Below are 19319 nucleotides of genomic sequence, written 5' to 3'. Positions count from 1 at the left end.
TGGTTTTACATCTCCATACTGTTGATGTGAATATAGAGAGGCTGGTTTTACATCTCCATACTGTTGATGTGAATATAGAGAGGCTGGTTTTACATCTCCATACTGTTGATGTGAATATTGGTTTTACATCTCCATACTGTTGATGTGAATATAGAGAGGCTGGTTTTACATCTCCATACTGTTGATGTGAATATAGAGAGGCTGGTTTTACATCTTCATACTGTTGATGTGAATATAGAGAGGCTGGTTTTACATCTCCATACTGTTGATGTGAATATAGAGAGGCTGGTTTTACATCTTCATACTGTTGATGTGAATATAGAGAGGCTGGTTTTACATCTCCATACTGTTGATGTGAATATAGAGAGGCTGGTTTTACATCTCCATACTGTTGATGTGAATATAGAGAGGCTGGTTTTACATCTCCATACTGTTGATGTGAATATAAAGAGACTGGTTTTACATCTTCATACTGTTGATGTGAATATAGAGAGGCTGGTTTTACATCTCCATACTGTTGATGTGAATATAGAGAGGCTGGTTTTACATCTCCATACTGTTGATGTGAATATAGAGAGGCTGGTTTTACATCTCCATACTGTTGATGTGAATATAGAGAGGCTGGTTTTACATCTCCATACTGTTGATGTGAATATAAAGAGACTGGTTTTACATCTTCATACTGTTGATGTGAATATAGAGAGGCTGGTTTTACATCTTCATACTGTTGATGTGAATATAGAGAGGCTGGTTTTACATCTCCATACTGTTGATGTGAATATAGAGAGGCTGGTTTTACATCTTCATACTGTTGATGTGAATATAGAGAGGCTGGTTTTACATCTCCATACTGTTGATGTGAATATAGAGAGGCTGGTTTTACATCTCCATACTGTTGATGTGAATATAGAGAGGCTGGTTTTACATCTCCATACTGTTGATGTGAATATAGAGAGGCTGGTTTTACATCTTCATACTGTTGATGTGAATATAGAGAGGATGGTTTTACATCTTCATACTGTTGATGTGAATATAGAGAGGCTGGTTTTACATCTCCATACTGTTGATGTGAATATAGAGAGGCTTGTTTTACATCTTCATACTGTTGATGTGAATATAGAGAGGCTGGTTTTACATCTTCATACTGTTGATGTGAATATAGAGAGGATGGTTTTACATCTTCATACTGTTGATGTGAATATAGAGAGGCTGGTTTTACATCTCCATACTGTTGATGTGAATATAGAGAGGCTGGTTTTACATCTCCATACTGTTGATGTGAATATAGAGAGGCTGGTTTTACATCTCCATACTGTTGATGTGAATATAGAGAGGCTGGTTTTACATCTCCATACTGTTGATGTGAATATAGAGAGGCTGGTTTTACATCTCCATACTGTTGATGTGAATATAGAGAAGCTGGTTTTACATCTCCATACTGTTGATGTGAATATAGAGAGGCTGGTTTTACATCTCCATACTATTGATGTGAATTGGGAGATTTTCGTTATTGTCATGATAATACCAATATTTTTCTTGCTCTAAAACACTTAAGTCATATTAGGTTTGTCTAACATTCATGTCTTTCATTATTATTTGTTATGTAAAATTTGTGCTTTGTGATTAGTTATATAACAGATGTTAATATTATCAAAGTAAATTTATATTTAGTTTTTGTGTTCTCTACAGTGGAGAGAGTGGTGCAGGTAAAACTGTTTCGGCCAAGTTAATCATGTCGTACATTGCACAAGTGTCTGGTGGAGGACCACGTGTTCAGGTAAGTCAGGTAAAACTGTTTCGGCCAAGTTAATCATGTCGTACATTGCACAAGTGTCTGGTGGAGGACCAAGTTCAGGTATCAGGTAAAACTGTTTCGCCAAGTTAATCATGTCGCATTACATTGCACAAGTGTCTGGTGGAGGACCACGTGTTCAGGTAAGTCAGGTAAAACTGTTTCGGCCAAGTTAATCATGTCGTACATTGCACAAGTGTCTGGTGGAGGACCACGTGTTCAGGTAAGTCAGGTAAAACTGTTTCAGCCAAGTTAATCATGTCGTACATTGCACAAGTGTCTGGTGGAGGACCACGTGTTCAGGTAAGTCAGACTTGGTGTAATTTAGAAACTGTTTCGGCCAAGTTAATCATGTCGTACATTGCACAAGTGTCTGGTGGAGGACCACGTGTTCAGGTAAGTCAGACTTGGTGTAATTTAGCACAAGGATATCGTGGCGTGTGAGACTGGGTGCTCAGCCAGTAATGAAACAGTCACTTTAGTCTATCTTCAGTATAACAACAGAATATGAGGAAAGACATGCCAATGATATTAGACGTTTTAGTTTTAAATACTATAAATAAAAATTAAAAAGAGAACTGATACATTATGGCACGTTCTTGTGTTGCTGCAGTTTACGTGGAAATCATAAAACAAATGTGCAACACGATTTAATTAAACATTTCTCACGTTTATTAAATTATAATTATTGATGTAGAAATTTCTTGTAAAGTAATGAATTGATATTATAATGTAAACTAGTAATCCAATAATATGTAGCTATCGTTTCAGGTCCATACACAAAATGTTTGAATGGGGGGTTCTAATTTGTGAGATCAAAGGCCAGCACATATTGTGCTAAGCACACAAAACATAAAATTGTTGTGGAGGTCTGGAAGCATGCTCCCCCAACAAGTTAAGCTTAAGTTAACATAAATGTGTATTATTACAGTAAAGTACTGTACTATCTACATACAAGAGTAGTTATTTATCATTATATTATATTATTAATGTAAACAACAATAATATATTATGTATTTCAGTCAGTGGCTATCATATACGAACAGGTTTGCTTTACTGTAATAAGATGTTAGCTACATTTTCCTGGAGTGTTTCTACATAACTTACAATGTTGATAGCAGTGTCATAATGATTATGTATTAAACATCCAGTCTTTTTTCAGTTTTCTTTTACATCTCAGGTAATTATTCAACTGGTGGAAAACAGGTGTTGAACATTACCATAAACATGATATCAGTGTAACAGAGAGTTTTAGTAACATAAAAACATTTGGTACATTGAAGCATGCTTTGATGAAAAATAGACAATTATTTGAAGCTCTGGATAAAATTGTTATAACCAACAGTGTAACAAATATTTTTATATACATTTGACTTGTTTTTATATATTATTTCAAAACAAGTGGATGATGTTTCTGTTTATTGTTGAAATTTATCACCAACAAATTACAGACACCTACTATAAGGAATCTGGCCTACAAAACCTAACAGTAGCAATACAGCTTCAGGCTTTCAGTTACAAAATGTTAACAGAAGCTATTGTATGCAACTATTTTAGCCCAAAAATGCCAATAATTAATCAAAAGAATTTAGATTGTCAAAAAAAATGTTTCATTCCGTAAACAGCTGCATAACTATATGAGTACAAGTATTTACATCACTAAAACAGGAGGATTGGCTGGTCTCTTCCATGTATATCTATGTGTGTTCATGTTTGTTTGTTTTCTTACCCATTCTATGGAACTGTATAAAAGGAATAAAATGCAGAACAAACCAATTTGATAAACATTGGGTGACACAAAGTCTGACTGAATGATTTTTGTGAAGATTTTGAACATTAATATTCTGAAAAGATTAATTTTTTGATGAAAAACAATGTTTAGAATGTACAAGCTGTTTGTAATGAATGTTTAATTATATGGGTCAAACAGAAGCCCCAGAACATGATAATAGATAACCATTTTTTTTTGTTCCAGCATATCAAGGAAATCATTCTTGAATCCAATCCACTTCTGGAAGCTTTTGGAAATGCCAAGACTGCACAGAATAACAACTCTTCAAGATTTGTAAGTATCGGAACCTCTTCAAACATTTTATTTTAGAAACATCTCAAGTGAAATTATACAGTCTTCCACATTTATTATATAGTCTTAAACATTTCTCTAAAATGTTAACTAAAGAAGTAAAATCTGTAACAGGGCCAGTAACACACACTTTTACTTGAAGAAGTAAAACCTGTAACATCAACAGTAACACACATTTTTACTTGAAGAAGTAAAACCTGTAACAGGGCCAGTAACACACACTTTTACTTGAAGAAGTAAAACCTGTAACAGGGCCAGTAACACACACTTTTACTTGAAGAAGTAAAACCTGTAACAGGGCCAGTATCACACACTTTTACTTGAAGAAGTAAACCTGTAACATCACCAGTAATACACACTTTCACTTGAAGTAGTAAAACCTGTAACATTACCAGTAACACACATTTTTACTTGAAGAAGTAAAACCTGTAACAGGGCCAGTAACACACACTTTTACTTGAAGAAGTAAAACCTGTAACATCACCAGTAATACACACTTTTACTTGAAGAAGTAAAACCTGTAACAGGGCCAGTAATACACACTTTTACTTGAAGAAGTAAAACGTGTAATAAATCAGATATGTAATTACTGAGTAGAATTCTTTTTCCATTGAAGAAAGTTTGTGATGGTTAGGATGCCTGGATTTTGAATCTTAGGGTTCACACTTCTCTCCCAGTTTTATGAAAAATATACTCTGTGTTTTGAAGTCGTGGGTGTACTAAATGAGTGAAGGATGAAATTCCACCATTTGGTTTTGTAACAATTGGTAGCAGATGCTACAGTCTAGCTACATTCTCTCTTTCTGCCAGTCTTTCTCAGGAGCTCAGCAAAAAGCTTAAGAGCTTATAATTTAAAAAAATTGTGGTTTAATTCATATGGTGGACACAGTGCAGAGAGCCCATTGTGTAAAGAAATATTGTCTCCACTCTGTTGGTTCAAAATTAGGGATAGCTACGTGCTATTGGCCCCTCAATAGTTTTACAGGAAATTCTAAAACAAACAAAAATAATCCGTTTTTGATTATGGGGTGTTTTCTTTATTATAAATAAATTTATCAATTATATCCTGAATTTTTGTATTAAAATATTTCAAATTTATTATGGCATATGTATATATATATGTGTGTGTGTATGTGTATATATATATATATCAACATTTTCACAAGACTTGAATATTTATGAAAGTATATATATATAGGTATGTATATTTATTTATTTATTCAATTTTTAAAATAGTTTCTTGATATTAAAGTTAGTACATTTTCTGTTGTAAAGTAATAAAAATATCACTTTTATGTTATTCTGAATTTTTCTAATTATTTAGTATTTTTGCGTTTTAGTAATTCATCTGTATTTTGTATCAGAATATATTCAAAGTGATTCTGTTTTGATGAATTAATTCATATCATTACCAAGTGTTTCAGTTATCTTTTTTTCTCTAGGGTAAATATGTAGAAATCCAGTTTAGTCGAGGTGGAGAGCCAGAGGGTGGTAAAGTATCCAACTTTCTGCTAGAAAAGGTACCAGAACAAACATAATTCATACTTGTCAAGAGTTAATTGTTTGTCTGTATCTTATAACCCGTTTGTAAGTTATAACAAAAGTACCTGTTCGCAGTAAACCTGTCCACAGTGATGGTAAATGTTTAAATTAATCTATCAGTTTAAATTATTTCATGGACTTGAAAAAGGTTAATGCTGTTGTACTTATGGTTTCACTCTTAGCTAGTTATCCCCTTTACTGTGAAAAGTAATTGTTAAATATCTCTGTTTTGTTGGGAGATACTCAACAATAACATTCAGTAAATGTGACTGACAGTGTAATTAATTACTAACAATCTACTGTGGAATATCCTGTTAAAATAACAGTGTAATTAATTACTAACAATTTAGTGTGGAATATCCTGTTAAAATAACAGTGTAATTAATTACTAACAATCTAGTGGAGAATATCCTGTTAAAATAACAGTGTAATTAATTACTAACAATCTAGTGTGGAATATCATGTTAAAATAACAGTGTAATTAATTACTAACAATCTAGTGGAGAATATCCTGTTAAAATAACAGTGTAATTAATTACTAACAATCTAGTGAAGAATATCCTGTTAAAATAACAGTGTAATTAATTACTAACAATCTAGTGGAGAATATCCTGTTAAAATAACAGTGTAATTAATTACTAACAATCTAGTATAGAATGTCCTGTTAAAATAACAGTGTAATTAATTACTAACAATCTAGTGTGGAATATCCTGTTAAAATAACAGTGTAATTAATTACTAACAATCTAGTGTGGAATATCCTGTTAAAATAAGTGTAATTAATTACTAACAATCTAGTGTGGAATAACCTGAAAAAATAAAATTTGACATCAGTATTATTCAAATGTGAATGTTGAACTTTGCCTGTGTACACAGCTGTTTAAAGACAGTGCAGAAAGAGGTCTTTGTAAGCAGGAGAGAGATGAACCTCAAACATACATCAGGGTTCTCAGTATTTATGCCCATTACACGTAACCCAGAACCTGTTTGTAGTCTGGAACTCAAATATGTTTATAACCTGTAATTCAGAACTTGTCTGTAGTCTGTCACCAAGATTCTGTTTATGGTCTATTACCCAGAATATTTTTGTAACCAGAAACTCATATTTTTTATGTAGCATTGTATTCAAAATCTATTTCTGTCCTATATCACAGAACCTATTTTCAAACTATATTTCAGACTGTTCTTATTCTGCAACCCATGTTATCTTTCTGATACTCAATTATGAACATGTTAACTGATTGCTGTTTGTTTAAACTTACTGAACTGTTAAAAGGAATAATTGCATTATATGGTATTCTCAGATGAATTACTCTCTTCACAAGTATTACAGATAGTTCTGGTAATAACAGCAAGATCAAGTGGGAACTTTATTAGTTCGAAGAGTATGTCTGGTTGTTTTCTTTTATTGACCTTACAGGCATAAAAAGTCAATGGACTTTCTACTAATATAATGAGACGTTGTTAAACAACCTGTGTAAAAAACAAACAAAAAAACCCAATATCAAAGTATAGTCTGAAAACCTTGTCAGTAAAACTTCTAAATGAGATGAATTATAATGAGTCATTACTTTGTTAGTGTCACTAGAATTAAAGTAATTAATTGTAAACCCAATAAGGAAATAAAAGTTCTTTTTAAATAAGAAACATTTTATTGAACATTGCTTATTACTTTTTGTGTGTTAACAGTTTGTGTAGTTTCTTTATGACTAAACTTATTAAAAATAAAGAAATATTGTGGGTTACATTGTTGTAAAATTACAGTTTTTACTTCTCACGGTAAATCATGTTTTATGTTATTGAAGGTTGGTTTTGGTTAATTGGATAATATTAACATCAACTGTTAGCATCATGAGATGTTAACACATATTACTGTGACTTTTCTAGTCTCGGGTTGTTTCTCAGAATTTGAATGAACGAAACTTCCACATCTTTTATCAGCTCTGTAGCTCTGCTACTGAAGAAATTCAAAGTAAGTCTGTAGGAGTTCTCATTGATGTTGTCTGATTAGACGTATAAGTAGTAAATGAAATCTCCTTATTCTGTGTGTGAGTAAATTTTCTAAACTTACATATTGAAATGTGAGACAAGCTCTAAACTATTAAAGTTAGTTTCTCTTATTGTATATTTGTTATTGAAACTTGCCACATTGTTACCTTATGGTTTTGTTTGGGTGTAGCCAGCGTGAAGATCATATGTGGACATTTCTCCTAAATACATAATTCAAGTGTTTTATCTTGTACAAAATATGACAACTTTCATCATAAAAGTTTATAAAACACATGTAAGAGTGTTAAAATGAATAACGGTTTAACTCACCGAAAGAAGCTGTAGTTCCGTTGGATGAGCAATTCCTGATAAAACAAATTTATTGTGACTGGAGCTTTCCCAGTATTTTGTGGAACGATAAGTTAAAAAAGAACAAAATATCGATTTTGTGATATACCCTTTATATATAAGTCATACTTATAACACCAGAGTTAAATATTACCATAACCCTCCATATTCTGAGTTTTCTGACTTTAGTTATAGTTTTAAAGATGTGGTGAAACAGACTCAAGTATTAACAAATATTATGTATTTCAATACTGCACATATCCTTGTATTAAAACTCAGGTATTAACAAATATTATGTATTTCAATACTGCACATATCCTTGTATTAAAACTCAGGTATTAACAAATATTATGTATTTCAATACTGCACATATCCTCGTATTAAAACTCAGGTATTAACAAATATTATGTATTTCAATACTGCACATATCCTCATATTAATACTCAAGTATTAACAAATATTATGTATTTCAATACTGCACATATCCTCATATTAATACTCAAGTATTAACAAATATTATGTATTTCAATACTGCACATATCCTCATATTAAAACTCAATTAACAAACATTATGTATTAACAAATATTATGTATTTCAATACTGCACATATCCTCATATTAAAACTCAAGTATTAACAAATATTATGTATTTCAATACTGCACATATCCTCATATTAAAACTCAGGTATTAACAAATATTATGTATTTCAATACTGCACATATCCTCATATTAAAACTCAGGTATTAACAAATATTATGTATTTCAATACTGCTCATATCCTCATATTAAAACTCAAGTATTAACAAATATTATGTATTTCAATACTGCTCATATCCTCATATTAAAACTCAGGTATTAACAAATATTATGTATTTCAATACTGCACATATCCTCATATTAAAACTCAGGTATTAACAAATATTATGTATTTCAATACTGCACATATCCTCTTATTAAAACTCAAGTATTAACAAATATTATGTATTTCAATACTGCACATATCCTTGTATTAAAACTCAGGTATTAACAAATATTATGTATTTCAATACTGCACATATCCTCATATTAAAACTCAGGTATTAACAAATATTATGTATTTCAATACTGCTCATATCCTCATATTAAAACTCAGGTATTAACAAATATTATGTATTTCAATACTGCACATATCGTCATATTAAAACTCAGGTATTAACAAATATTATGTATTTCAATACTGCACATATCCTCATGTTAAAACTCAGGTATTAACAAATATTATGTATTTCAATACTGCTCATATCCTCATATTAAAACTCAGGTATTAACAAATATTATGTATTTCAATACTGCTCATATCCTCATATTAAAACTCAGGTATTAACAAATATTATGTATTTCAATACTGCACATATCCTCTTATTAAAACTCAGGTATTAACAAATATTATGTATTTCAATACTGCTCATATCCTCATGTTAAAAACAACAGGTTAATTATTCAGACATTTACTCATATTTATTAATTTTTTACTTATTAACAATTCATTCATATGCTTAGATAAACTCTTATGAATAATTTGATCATGTAGACCCTGCTAGATTTGAAGACAGATTCACTCCTTCAAATCCAGATTTTGTGTAATATTACATCAGACTTTTCTTATCATTATGTTTTTTTACATATAGCAAACCTTGGAATCACATCCCCAGATTACTACTTTTACCTTAACCAAAGTGGAGTGTTTACTGTTGATGGTACCAATGACAGTAAAGATTTTCAGGAAACTATGGTAAGAATGAATTATTTATACAATTTCAATGTTCAAACTCTTACCAAAAGTTAGACATAAGTGGAATACCTACCATTTTATTAAACCTTTTTCTCTTATCACTTGTATCTTACAGAGTTAACTACCTAGTGCTAGTCTCTTGAAATTTATGTGTTGAGTTTAATGCAAAATAACTTCATTGTAAATTGTTTAATAATCATAAGACTACTTTACCACTCAAAATGTTTACTACATATGCTCATATTTGGAGGTTTAATTCCTGTTGTACACAGTACAGAATGCTCTTTGAGCTAAACAAAAAGCAAACAACTTAACTTTACAGTGTAATTAAATATTTCAACTTTTCTTATTTTGTGATGTTATTAGAGCTTGTTCATTATTTATAAAACTTATATTTTTCTTTTATAGAAAGCCATGGATGTGATGGGTATGACAGAAGAGAATAAAATGAATGTTTTAAAAGTTGTGGCAGGAATATTACACCTTGGTAACATAACCTTTCTTGAACACGAGAATTATGCTGTCATTGAAAATGATCAATGTAAGTACTTACAATCTTTAAACGATGATTCAAAGTGAGGTTTTTTTTTAATTTTTGATAAATAATGACAATTATATCTGCAGAAAATTTTTGCTTTCATTAAAATTTAATTATACTAGAAGTTATTATTTGTACAAGATTAGTTGATTAAAGCTGGCTATCGATCACAAGAATTCTAAATAAAATTAACTTTGGCTGAAATGAGAAAAAACAGTTGAAACATTGTTAACACTAAAACCACAATTTATGCTGTTATCAGTGTAAATATTCTTATAAAAAATGACTCAGAATCACTCCAGACATAACTGTTTCATTTTTAATGTGTAATAGCACACATAATATTCAATTACATACACAGTAAAGTAAAACTAATACAAAAGTGTTTGGCAGTATTTACATATGAAATTGAGATTAGTTTTTCTTGATTGGAGACTTCTGTGGACTGCATTTTCATTGGATAATATTTCAAGTTACTCCTAACATGGACTTTTACCATCTCAGCACTAGTATCTTGAAATGTTGTCATAAAACTTTAAGGAAAATACAGTCTACAGAAGTATCCAATCAGTAACAAATACAGTCTACACAAGTCTTTAATCAGTAACAAACACAGTCTACAGAAGTATCCAATGAGTAACAAATAGTCTACAGAAGTCTCCAATCAGTAACAAACACAGTCTACAGAAGTCTCCAATCAGTAACAAACACAGTCTACAGAAGTCTCCAATCAGTAACAAATACAGGCTACAGAAGTCTTCAATCAGTAACAAACACAATCTACAGAAGTCTCCAATCAGTAACAAACACAGTCTACAGAAGTCTCTAATCAGTAACAATCTTTTCTTTATAATTTTTTAAACCAGTTTACTTGTATGTATTTTCCATAATATTCACTTGTTTCAGTGATAATCACAATAGTCTAATATAAGAGTTGTAAAATTAATTATAATAGTTAGTTATTTAGTGGAAAGATTTATTTTACATCTGTGTTAGATAATTTAAAACACTGTAGAATGATGTCATGGATTCATAAACAGTAAGAAGTTAAAACATTGTAGAATGATGTCATGGATTAATAAACAGTAAGAAGTTAAAACATTGTAGAATGATGTCATGGATTCATAAACAGTAAGAAGTTAAAACACTGTAGAATGATGTCATGGATTCATAAACAGTAAGAAGTTAAAACACTGTAGAATGATGTCATGGATTAATAAACAGTAAGAAGTTAAAACATTGTAGAATGATGTCATGGATTAATAAACAGTAAGAAGTTAAAACATTGTAGGATGATGGCATGGATTCATAAACAGTAAGAAGTTAAAACACTGTAGAATGATGTCATGGATTCATAAACAGTAAGAAGTTAAAACATTGTAGAATGATGTCATGGATTCATAAACAGTAAGAAGTTAAAACATTGTAGAATGATGTCATGGATTCATAAACAGTAAGAAGTTAAAACATTTAGAACGATGCCATGGATTAATAAACAGTAAGAAGTTAAAACATTGTAGAATGATGTCATGGATTCATAAACAGTAAGAAGTTAAAACATTGTAGAATGATGTCATGGATTCATAAACAGTAAGAAGTTAAAACATTGTAGAACGATGCCATGGATTAATAAACAGTAAGAAGTTAAAACACTGTAGAATGATGTCATGGATTCATAAAGAGTAAGAAGTTAAAACATTGTAGAATGATGTCATGGATTCATAAACAGTAAGAAGTTAAAACACTGTAGAACGATGCCATGGATTCATAAAGAGTAAGAAGTTAAAACACTGTAGAATGATGCCATGGATTCATAAACAGTAAGAAGTTAAAACATTGTAGAACGATGCCATGGATTAATAAACACTAAGAAGTTAAAACACTGTAGAATGATGCCATAGATTCATAAACAGTAAGAAGTTAAAACATTGTAGAACGATGCCATGGATTAATAAACAGTAAGAAGTTAAAACATTGTAGAATGATGCCATGGATTAATAAACAGTAAGAAGTTAAAACATTGTAGGATGATGTCATGGATTCATAAACAGTAAGAAGTTAAAACACTGTAGAATGATGTCAGGGATTCATAAAGAGTAAGAAGTTAAAACATTGTAGAATGATGTCATGGATTCATAAACAGTAAGAAGTTAAAACGTTGTAGAATGATGTCATGGATTCATAAAGAGTAAGAAGTTAAAACATTGTAGAATGATGTCATGGATTCATAAACAGTAAGAAGTTAAAACACTGTAGAATGATGTCATGGATTCATAAAGAGTAAGAAGTTAAAACATTGTAGAATGATGTCATGGATTCATAAACAGTAAAAAGTTAAAACACTGTAGAATGATGTCATGGATTCATAAAGAGTAAGAAGTTAAAACATTGTAGAATGATGTCATGGATTCATAAACAGTAAGAAGTTAAAACATTGTAGAACGATGCCATGGATTAATAAACAGTAAGAAGTTAAAACATTGTAGAACGATGTCATGGATTAATAAACAGTAAGAAGTTAAAACACTGTAGAACGATGCCATGGATTCATAAACAGTAAGAAGTTAAAACATTGTAGGATGATGTCATGGATTCATAAACAGTAAGAAGTTAAAACACTAGAATTATGTCATGGATTCATAAAGAGTAAGAAGTTAAAACATTGTAGAATGATGTCATGGATTCATAAACAGTAAAAAGTTAAAACACTGTAGAATGATGTCATGGATTCATAAAGAGTAAGAAGTTAAAACATTGTAGAATGATGTCATGGATTCATAAACAGTAAAAAGTTAAAACACTGTAGAACGATGTCATGGATTAATAAACAGTAAGAAGTTAAAACATTGTAGAATGATGTCATGGATTCATAAACAGTAAGAAGTTAAAACAATGTAGAATGATGCCATAGATTCATAAACAGTAAGAAGTTAAAACATTGTAGAATGATGTCATGGAATAATAAACAGTAAGAAGTTAAAACATTGTAGAACGATGCCATGGATTAATAAACAGTAAGAAGTTAAAACATTTAACAGAAGGTTTAAAATATAACCTATTACAATTTTTCATCACCTTAATATTAAGAACTTAGAGACACAACACACTACAACATTAAGATCTATAGTTCAATTTCCTGTGGTGAACAGAGTGCAAATAGCCATCGTATATATTTGTACACAAAAAAAACAAACGAACAAGACAGCACCATCTAAGAATACATAATAATACATCAGTGTTGTGTAGCATGTCACTGAATAGATATAAGCCATGACCGAGGGAGAATTTATCAACCATTACCTCCTTAACTCTGATATTGTTTAAATGTGGTTAATAAATAAAATAGTTAACTTAATAATTGTAGTTTATCTCCTTTTATAGATGCAAGATGAAATAATATTTGTATTTGTGATGAGGCAAAGTGAACCAACAATGAGAAATTCTGAACTATGTTGTTTAGAACATTTTAGATACAATTTTGAAATTTGTATTAAAACTGTTTCCTTTCCAGTTTTGGCCTTTCCAAGCTTTCTCTTGGGTATTGAAGAGGAAATGATTGAGACCAAACTAACTAGTCGAGTGATGGACAGTAAGTGGGGGTGGTAAATCAGAAACTATAGAGATGAAGTTAAACGTGGAACAAGCTGCCTATACAAGAGATGCCTTAGCTAAAGGATTGTATTCTCGTCTCTTCGACTACCTCATTCAAGTGAGTGAAATACCTCAAGTAAATATGTATTAATAAGAACATCTAAGTTGAAGTAAGAAAGAGTGTATAATAATATGTCAACCACACTATATTTGCTGTAACCAGTATCAACAATGTATTTTGCCAAATACTGGGACTCTTCAAGTATTACTGGATTTTAAGAATGGTGTAAACCATATTAAGTTAGGGAAGTTTAATTTTTCACTAATTTTATTTATTTTACAACTCATCAAAATAATGGTAGGAATTATTGAACAATATATTATCTGTTTTAACGTCATTTGTTATTAATTATAAGTTTCCTGAATTAACCTGCTCGTTATTATTTTTATTACTTCTGGCAAACCAGAAAAAAATATTTTTCTCAACTTTGATGGTAGAGAAAGCTGCTTAAAGTTTGGTTATATAAATGAGGAAACAGTATATGGACAATAGTAATATGAATTGGATGCTAATTATTTCAAAAGTAAAACTAAAATAGAACAAGTCAAGCAAAGTAACCTTTATTGTAGAAGTGCAATTGTTTTTGTAATGTTGTTATTTCGTTGGCAGTCTCTTTAAATTACCTGGTGAATATAATTCAAAGTCTAGTGCATGTTATGATAAAAAATGGTGTATTTTCATCTAAATAATTCTTTGTAAGTTCATACACTTTTTAAATTTTAAGCCTAAGTTGCATTGCAAATGATGCCAAAATGGAAATACCTTGATTAAGTTAAAAACACAAAACATATTTATATCACTTCAAAGTTGATTGATTAAGTAACTGAAAACAAAATCCTGTTTTTAATTAACTCTATCTGTGCTTCACTAATTCACTTTGCATTCTTACTTAACTAACTGACAGGCTCACCCGTGTTTATATCTGATTCTTGTGTTCCAGGGGTTTTACAAAATCACTAAATTTTTGTGACATCAGTGTAGGATGTTTTAGGCCTACTGACACAGATCTCAGAGTCAGGATCCCTGTAGCTAACAAATAAATTACAATAGTAAAAACGTAACTTATAACAGTGTTATCAGTAACTGTTTATATGTTTAAACTTCAGAAGCATGTGCATGATAAAGTTTTAAAAAACAGATCATCATTGAAGATAATTTATGAATATAGTACTTATTGCAATCTAAACCAGTTGATACATTTCCGTGACATTGTATACGGTGATGATAGATAACCCATTATAACTTTGTACATGGTTATAATAGGTAACACCACCCACTACAACTCTGTATGTGGTGATGATAGGTAATATCACCCACTACAACTCTGTATGTGGTGATGATAGGTAATACCATCCACTACAACTCTGTATGTGGTGATGATAGGTAAAACCACCCTCTATAACTTGCATGTGGTGATGATAGGTAAAACCACCCACTACAACTCTGTATGTGGTGATGATAGGTAAAACCATTCTCTATAACTTGCATGTGGTGATCATAGGTAGTACCATCCACTACATCTTTGTATGTGGTGACACTTTGTAACACCACTATGAAACTTTTCATGGCTTTAGTGAATTGAGCCTTGCTAAGTACAGATAAGGATTTTGGGTTTAATGATCTGGACAATCTGATGGGTCTATAGACTTTTATTATTTTAGAACTAGAATAAAAGTAGCTTCTTGTCATCAATAAAGGTACCTTCTACTCTTGTGTCTGTATTTACTCTCTGTAGATTTTGTTACAGTTATAAATCACAAGATCAGTGACAGGTTTAATATTTGACAGTGGTTTATTTGTGGTTTTAAACTTTCATGCAATTTGTTACATGTTTTCTTAATGCCTAATAAACAAGTTGAAGGTTTAGATTTTGGTTTGACTTCATCCTCTAGACTGTCAACTCAGCTATGCAGACATCTTACAGCGAATTGTCACTTGGAATTCTAGACATTTATGGGTTTGAGATTTTCCAGAACAACGGGTTTGAACAGTTTTGTATCAATTATGTCAACGAAAAGCTTCAACAGATATTCATTGAACTGACCTTGAAAACCGAACAAGTAAATATAATAACTTCATAAAAATCATATTTTGTTAGATCAGATAAATTAAAATAACTGGAGTAATATGTGTTATATCTATGTTTCTCTTAACCTCCAGTTTTTGAATTATTCTAATAAAGATAAGTTCAGTTGCATAATTAGTTGTTTTCTGTACATGTATCTCACCTTATTGAGCTAGAACATAGAAGTTTGAATCACTGGATATTTATCTGTTACATGTTGTAAACACAGCACTGTACAAATAGCACATCACATATTAAATAATCTTGAATAATAAATTTTACTTCATATCAAGTGAGCCTAAAACTTTGTATGAATTATTGATGATTAATAAAAAATAAACTGTATTCTCTGGACCAACTGAAATAAACATAAAAATATACTGATTGCTCTGGAAGATTACTGTTAACTTTTTTAGAGCTGAGTTTTTGTTTGTTTTCTCATAGGAAGAGTATGTTGAAGAAGGGATAAGATGGAAACCAGTGGAGTATTTTAATAACAAAGTTGTGTGTGAATTAATTGAGAGTAAATGTCCTCCTGGTATTATCTCTATCCTCGATGATGTCTGTGCTACGATGCATGCCGTGAACGAAGGTGCTGACGTACAGCTTCAACAGGTAGCTCTTCACACAGTAATTTAGTCTGTATTAGGCTCTTCTTATAATGCTGTCGTGATTTCAGTCATAATACTTGTTAGCTGGAATCCATCTTTAACTAACACATACTCAGATTTGCAATTGTCTCCCATAGAATTGGGCCAGCTAATTAAACCATGTGTTATATGAAGCTACAGCTATAAGTCTCACCACCATCAGTCATATCAAACTGCTTGTTTAATAATCTAACATGAAAGAAGTTCAAAACCCATTAAGTTAAAGTCTAAAGGCTATTGGTTTCTCTTTTTTTTTGTGCTGGAAATATGTTTTATACTGACATTATAAAATTACTTAATTAGTTTTTCCATAAAAAGTTATAAGTGACAGATCTGACAGGGATTACATAACAAGAGAATTGTATTGGTTTGTTCTTTTAACAATATGTTTTTATATTTGAAGCTGTATAAATAGTTCACTAACTTTCAGTGATCCATTATTTAACTTGTCTTTCCTTATGCCTTTTACAGAAACTTGAAAAGTCAGTAGGGGGTAATGCTCATTTTCAAGGATCAGGTAGTGGATTTGTGATTCATCATTATGCTGGAGTGGTAAGTTCTTGTGCATAATAAAGATAGGATTTGTTAATAAAGATTAAATATATATTTGTAGCAAAAAAAAAGAGGTAAATTATATAAGGATTACATAGTGAGATACTGCTTATGTAGAGAGATGTTGTTTATATGAGCATATACTATTTATATGGACAGATAGTTTTGTGTTCAGTGAAACTGTTTGATGTGTTACAAGTTGACAATTAATTGTATCAACTGTTAATATTCTCAGTGTCTATACTTCTTAAAGTAAACTTTATTTGAATATTTGAAGTGAAATAAATTTTGTAAATAAACGTCCAAAAATATTATAAATACCAGTAACTTTCTTCAGCTGCCTGATTTGGAGAGAAAGTTCACAGAATGTAGTCAGAATACTTAATGTTTTCATTTCACCAGACTGGATGTTCTGGTATTCTTGGTCTCTTCACAGAATGTAGTCAGAATACTTAATGTTTTTATTTCACCAGACTGGATGTTCTGGTATTCTTGGTCTCTTTACTTTCAAACTCTGAATTTTTTTTTTACCATTCTAATAATGCTTAAAGTTAATTTGGTCTCAGATAACAGTACTTGTTTTATCCCATCTTCCCAGATATGAGAAGTAACAGTTAACTTCTTGTTCCTAAAACAAACATTGTATATGTGTTCATTATCCCATCTTCCCAGATATGAGAAGTAAGAGTTAACTTCTTTTTCCTAAAACAAACATTGTATATGTGTTCATTATCCCATCTTCCTAGATATGAGAAGTAAGAGTTAACTTCTTGTTCCTAAAACAAACATTGTATATGTGTTCATTATCCCATCTTCCCAGATATGAGAAGTAAGAGTTAACTTCTTGTTTCTAAAACAAACATTGTATATGTGTTCATTATCCCATCTTCCCAGATATGAGAAGTAAGAGTTAACTTCTTGTTCCTAAAACAAACATTGTATATGTGTTCATTATCCCATCTTCCTAGATATGAGAAGTAAGAGTTAACTTCTTGTTCCTAAAACAAACATTGTATATGTGTTCATTATCCCATGTTACCAGATATGAGAAGTAAGAGTTAACTTCTTGTTCCTAAAACAAACATTGTATATGTGTTCATTATCTCATCTTCCCAGATATGAGAAGTAAGAGTTAACTTCTTGTTCCTAAAACAAACATTGTATATGTGTTCATTATCCCATCTTCCCAGATATGAGAAGTAAGAGTTAACTTCTTGTTTCTAAAACAAACATTGTATATGTGTTCATTATCCCATCTTTATAGATATGAGAAGTAAGAGTTAACTTCTTGTTCCTAAAACAAACATTGTATATGTGTTCATTATCCCATCTTCCCAGATATGAGAAGTAAGAGTTAACTTCTTGTTCCTAAAACAAACATTGTATATGTGTTCATTATCCCATCTTCCCAGATATGAGAAGTAAGAGTTGACTTCTTGTTCCTAAAACAAACATTGTATATGTGTTCATTATCCCATCTTCCCAGATATGAGAAGTAAGAGTTGACTTCTTGTTCCTAAAACAAACATTGTATATGTGTTCATTATCCCATCTTCCCAGATATGAGAAGTAAGAGTTAACTTCTTGTTCCTAAAACAAACATTGTATATGTGTTCATTATCCCATCTTCCCAGATATGAGAAGTAAGAGTTAACTTCTTTTTCCTAAAACAAACATTGTATATGTGTTCATTATCCCATCTTCCCAGATATGAGAAGTAAGAGTTAACTTCTTGTTCCTAAAACAAACATTGTATATGTGTTCATTATCCCATCTTCCTAGATATGAGAAGTAAGAGTTAACTTCTTGTTCCTAAAACAAACATTGTATATGTGTTCATTATCCCATCTTCCCAGATATGAGAAGTAAGAGTTAACTTCTTGTTCCTAAAACAAACATTGTATATGTGTTCATTATCCCATGTTACCAGATATGAGAAGTAAGAGTTAACTTCTTGTTCCTAAAACAAACATTGTATATGTGTTCATTATCCCATCTTCCCAGATATGAGAAGTAAGAGTTAACTTCTTGTTCCTAAAACAAACATTGTATATGTGTTCATTATCCCATCTTCCCAGATATGAGAAGTAAGAGTTAACTTCTTGTTCCTAAAACAAACATTGTATATGTGTTCATTATCCCATCTTCCCAGATATGAGAAGTAAGAGTTGACTTCCTGTTTCTAAAACAAACATTGTATATGTGCTCATTATCCCATGTTCCCAGATATGAGAAGTAAGAGTTAACTTCCTGTTTCTAAAACAAACATTGTATATGTGCTCATTATCCCATGTTCCCAGATATGAGAAGTAAGAGTTAACTTCTTGTTTCTAAAA

The 19319-nt window shown here is 30.9% G+C and overlaps 2 protein-coding genes across 2 annotated transcripts in view; one reads left to right on the top strand and one right to left on the bottom strand.

Annotated features, from left to right (window-relative positions):
- The window catches only part of LOC143237813 (unconventional myosin-Ie-like), a 524866-nt gene that overhangs the window by 262978 nt on the left and 242569 nt on the right, over positions 1-19319 (bottom strand). The window lies entirely within an intron of this gene.
- LOC143237801 (unconventional myosin-Ie-like) overlaps positions 1-19319 on the top strand; it is a 93346-nt gene that overhangs the window by 64510 nt on the left and 9517 nt on the right. The window contains 11 exon segments of the mRNA XM_076477408.1: positions 1690-1777; positions 3768-3857; positions 5318-5395; positions 7305-7389; positions 9423-9526; positions 9935-10067; positions 13576-13661; positions 13663-13773; positions 15609-15776; positions 16226-16396; positions 16903-16983. Of these exon segments, the coding sequence (XP_076333523.1) occupies positions 1690-1777; positions 3768-3857; positions 5318-5395; positions 7305-7389; positions 9423-9526; positions 9935-10067; positions 13576-13661; positions 13663-13773; positions 15609-15776; positions 16226-16396; positions 16903-16983 (1195 nt within the window).

This window comes from Tachypleus tridentatus, chromosome 2, assembly GCF_004210375.1.
Source record: "Tachypleus tridentatus isolate NWPU-2018 chromosome 2, ASM421037v1, whole genome shotgun sequence".
In the NCBI taxonomy this organism is placed as follows: Eukaryota; Metazoa; Arthropoda; class Merostomata; order Xiphosura; family Limulidae; genus Tachypleus; species Tachypleus tridentatus.
Note: the sequence above shows the minus strand (reverse complement) of the source record. Positions and strands in the feature narration are given on the sequence as shown.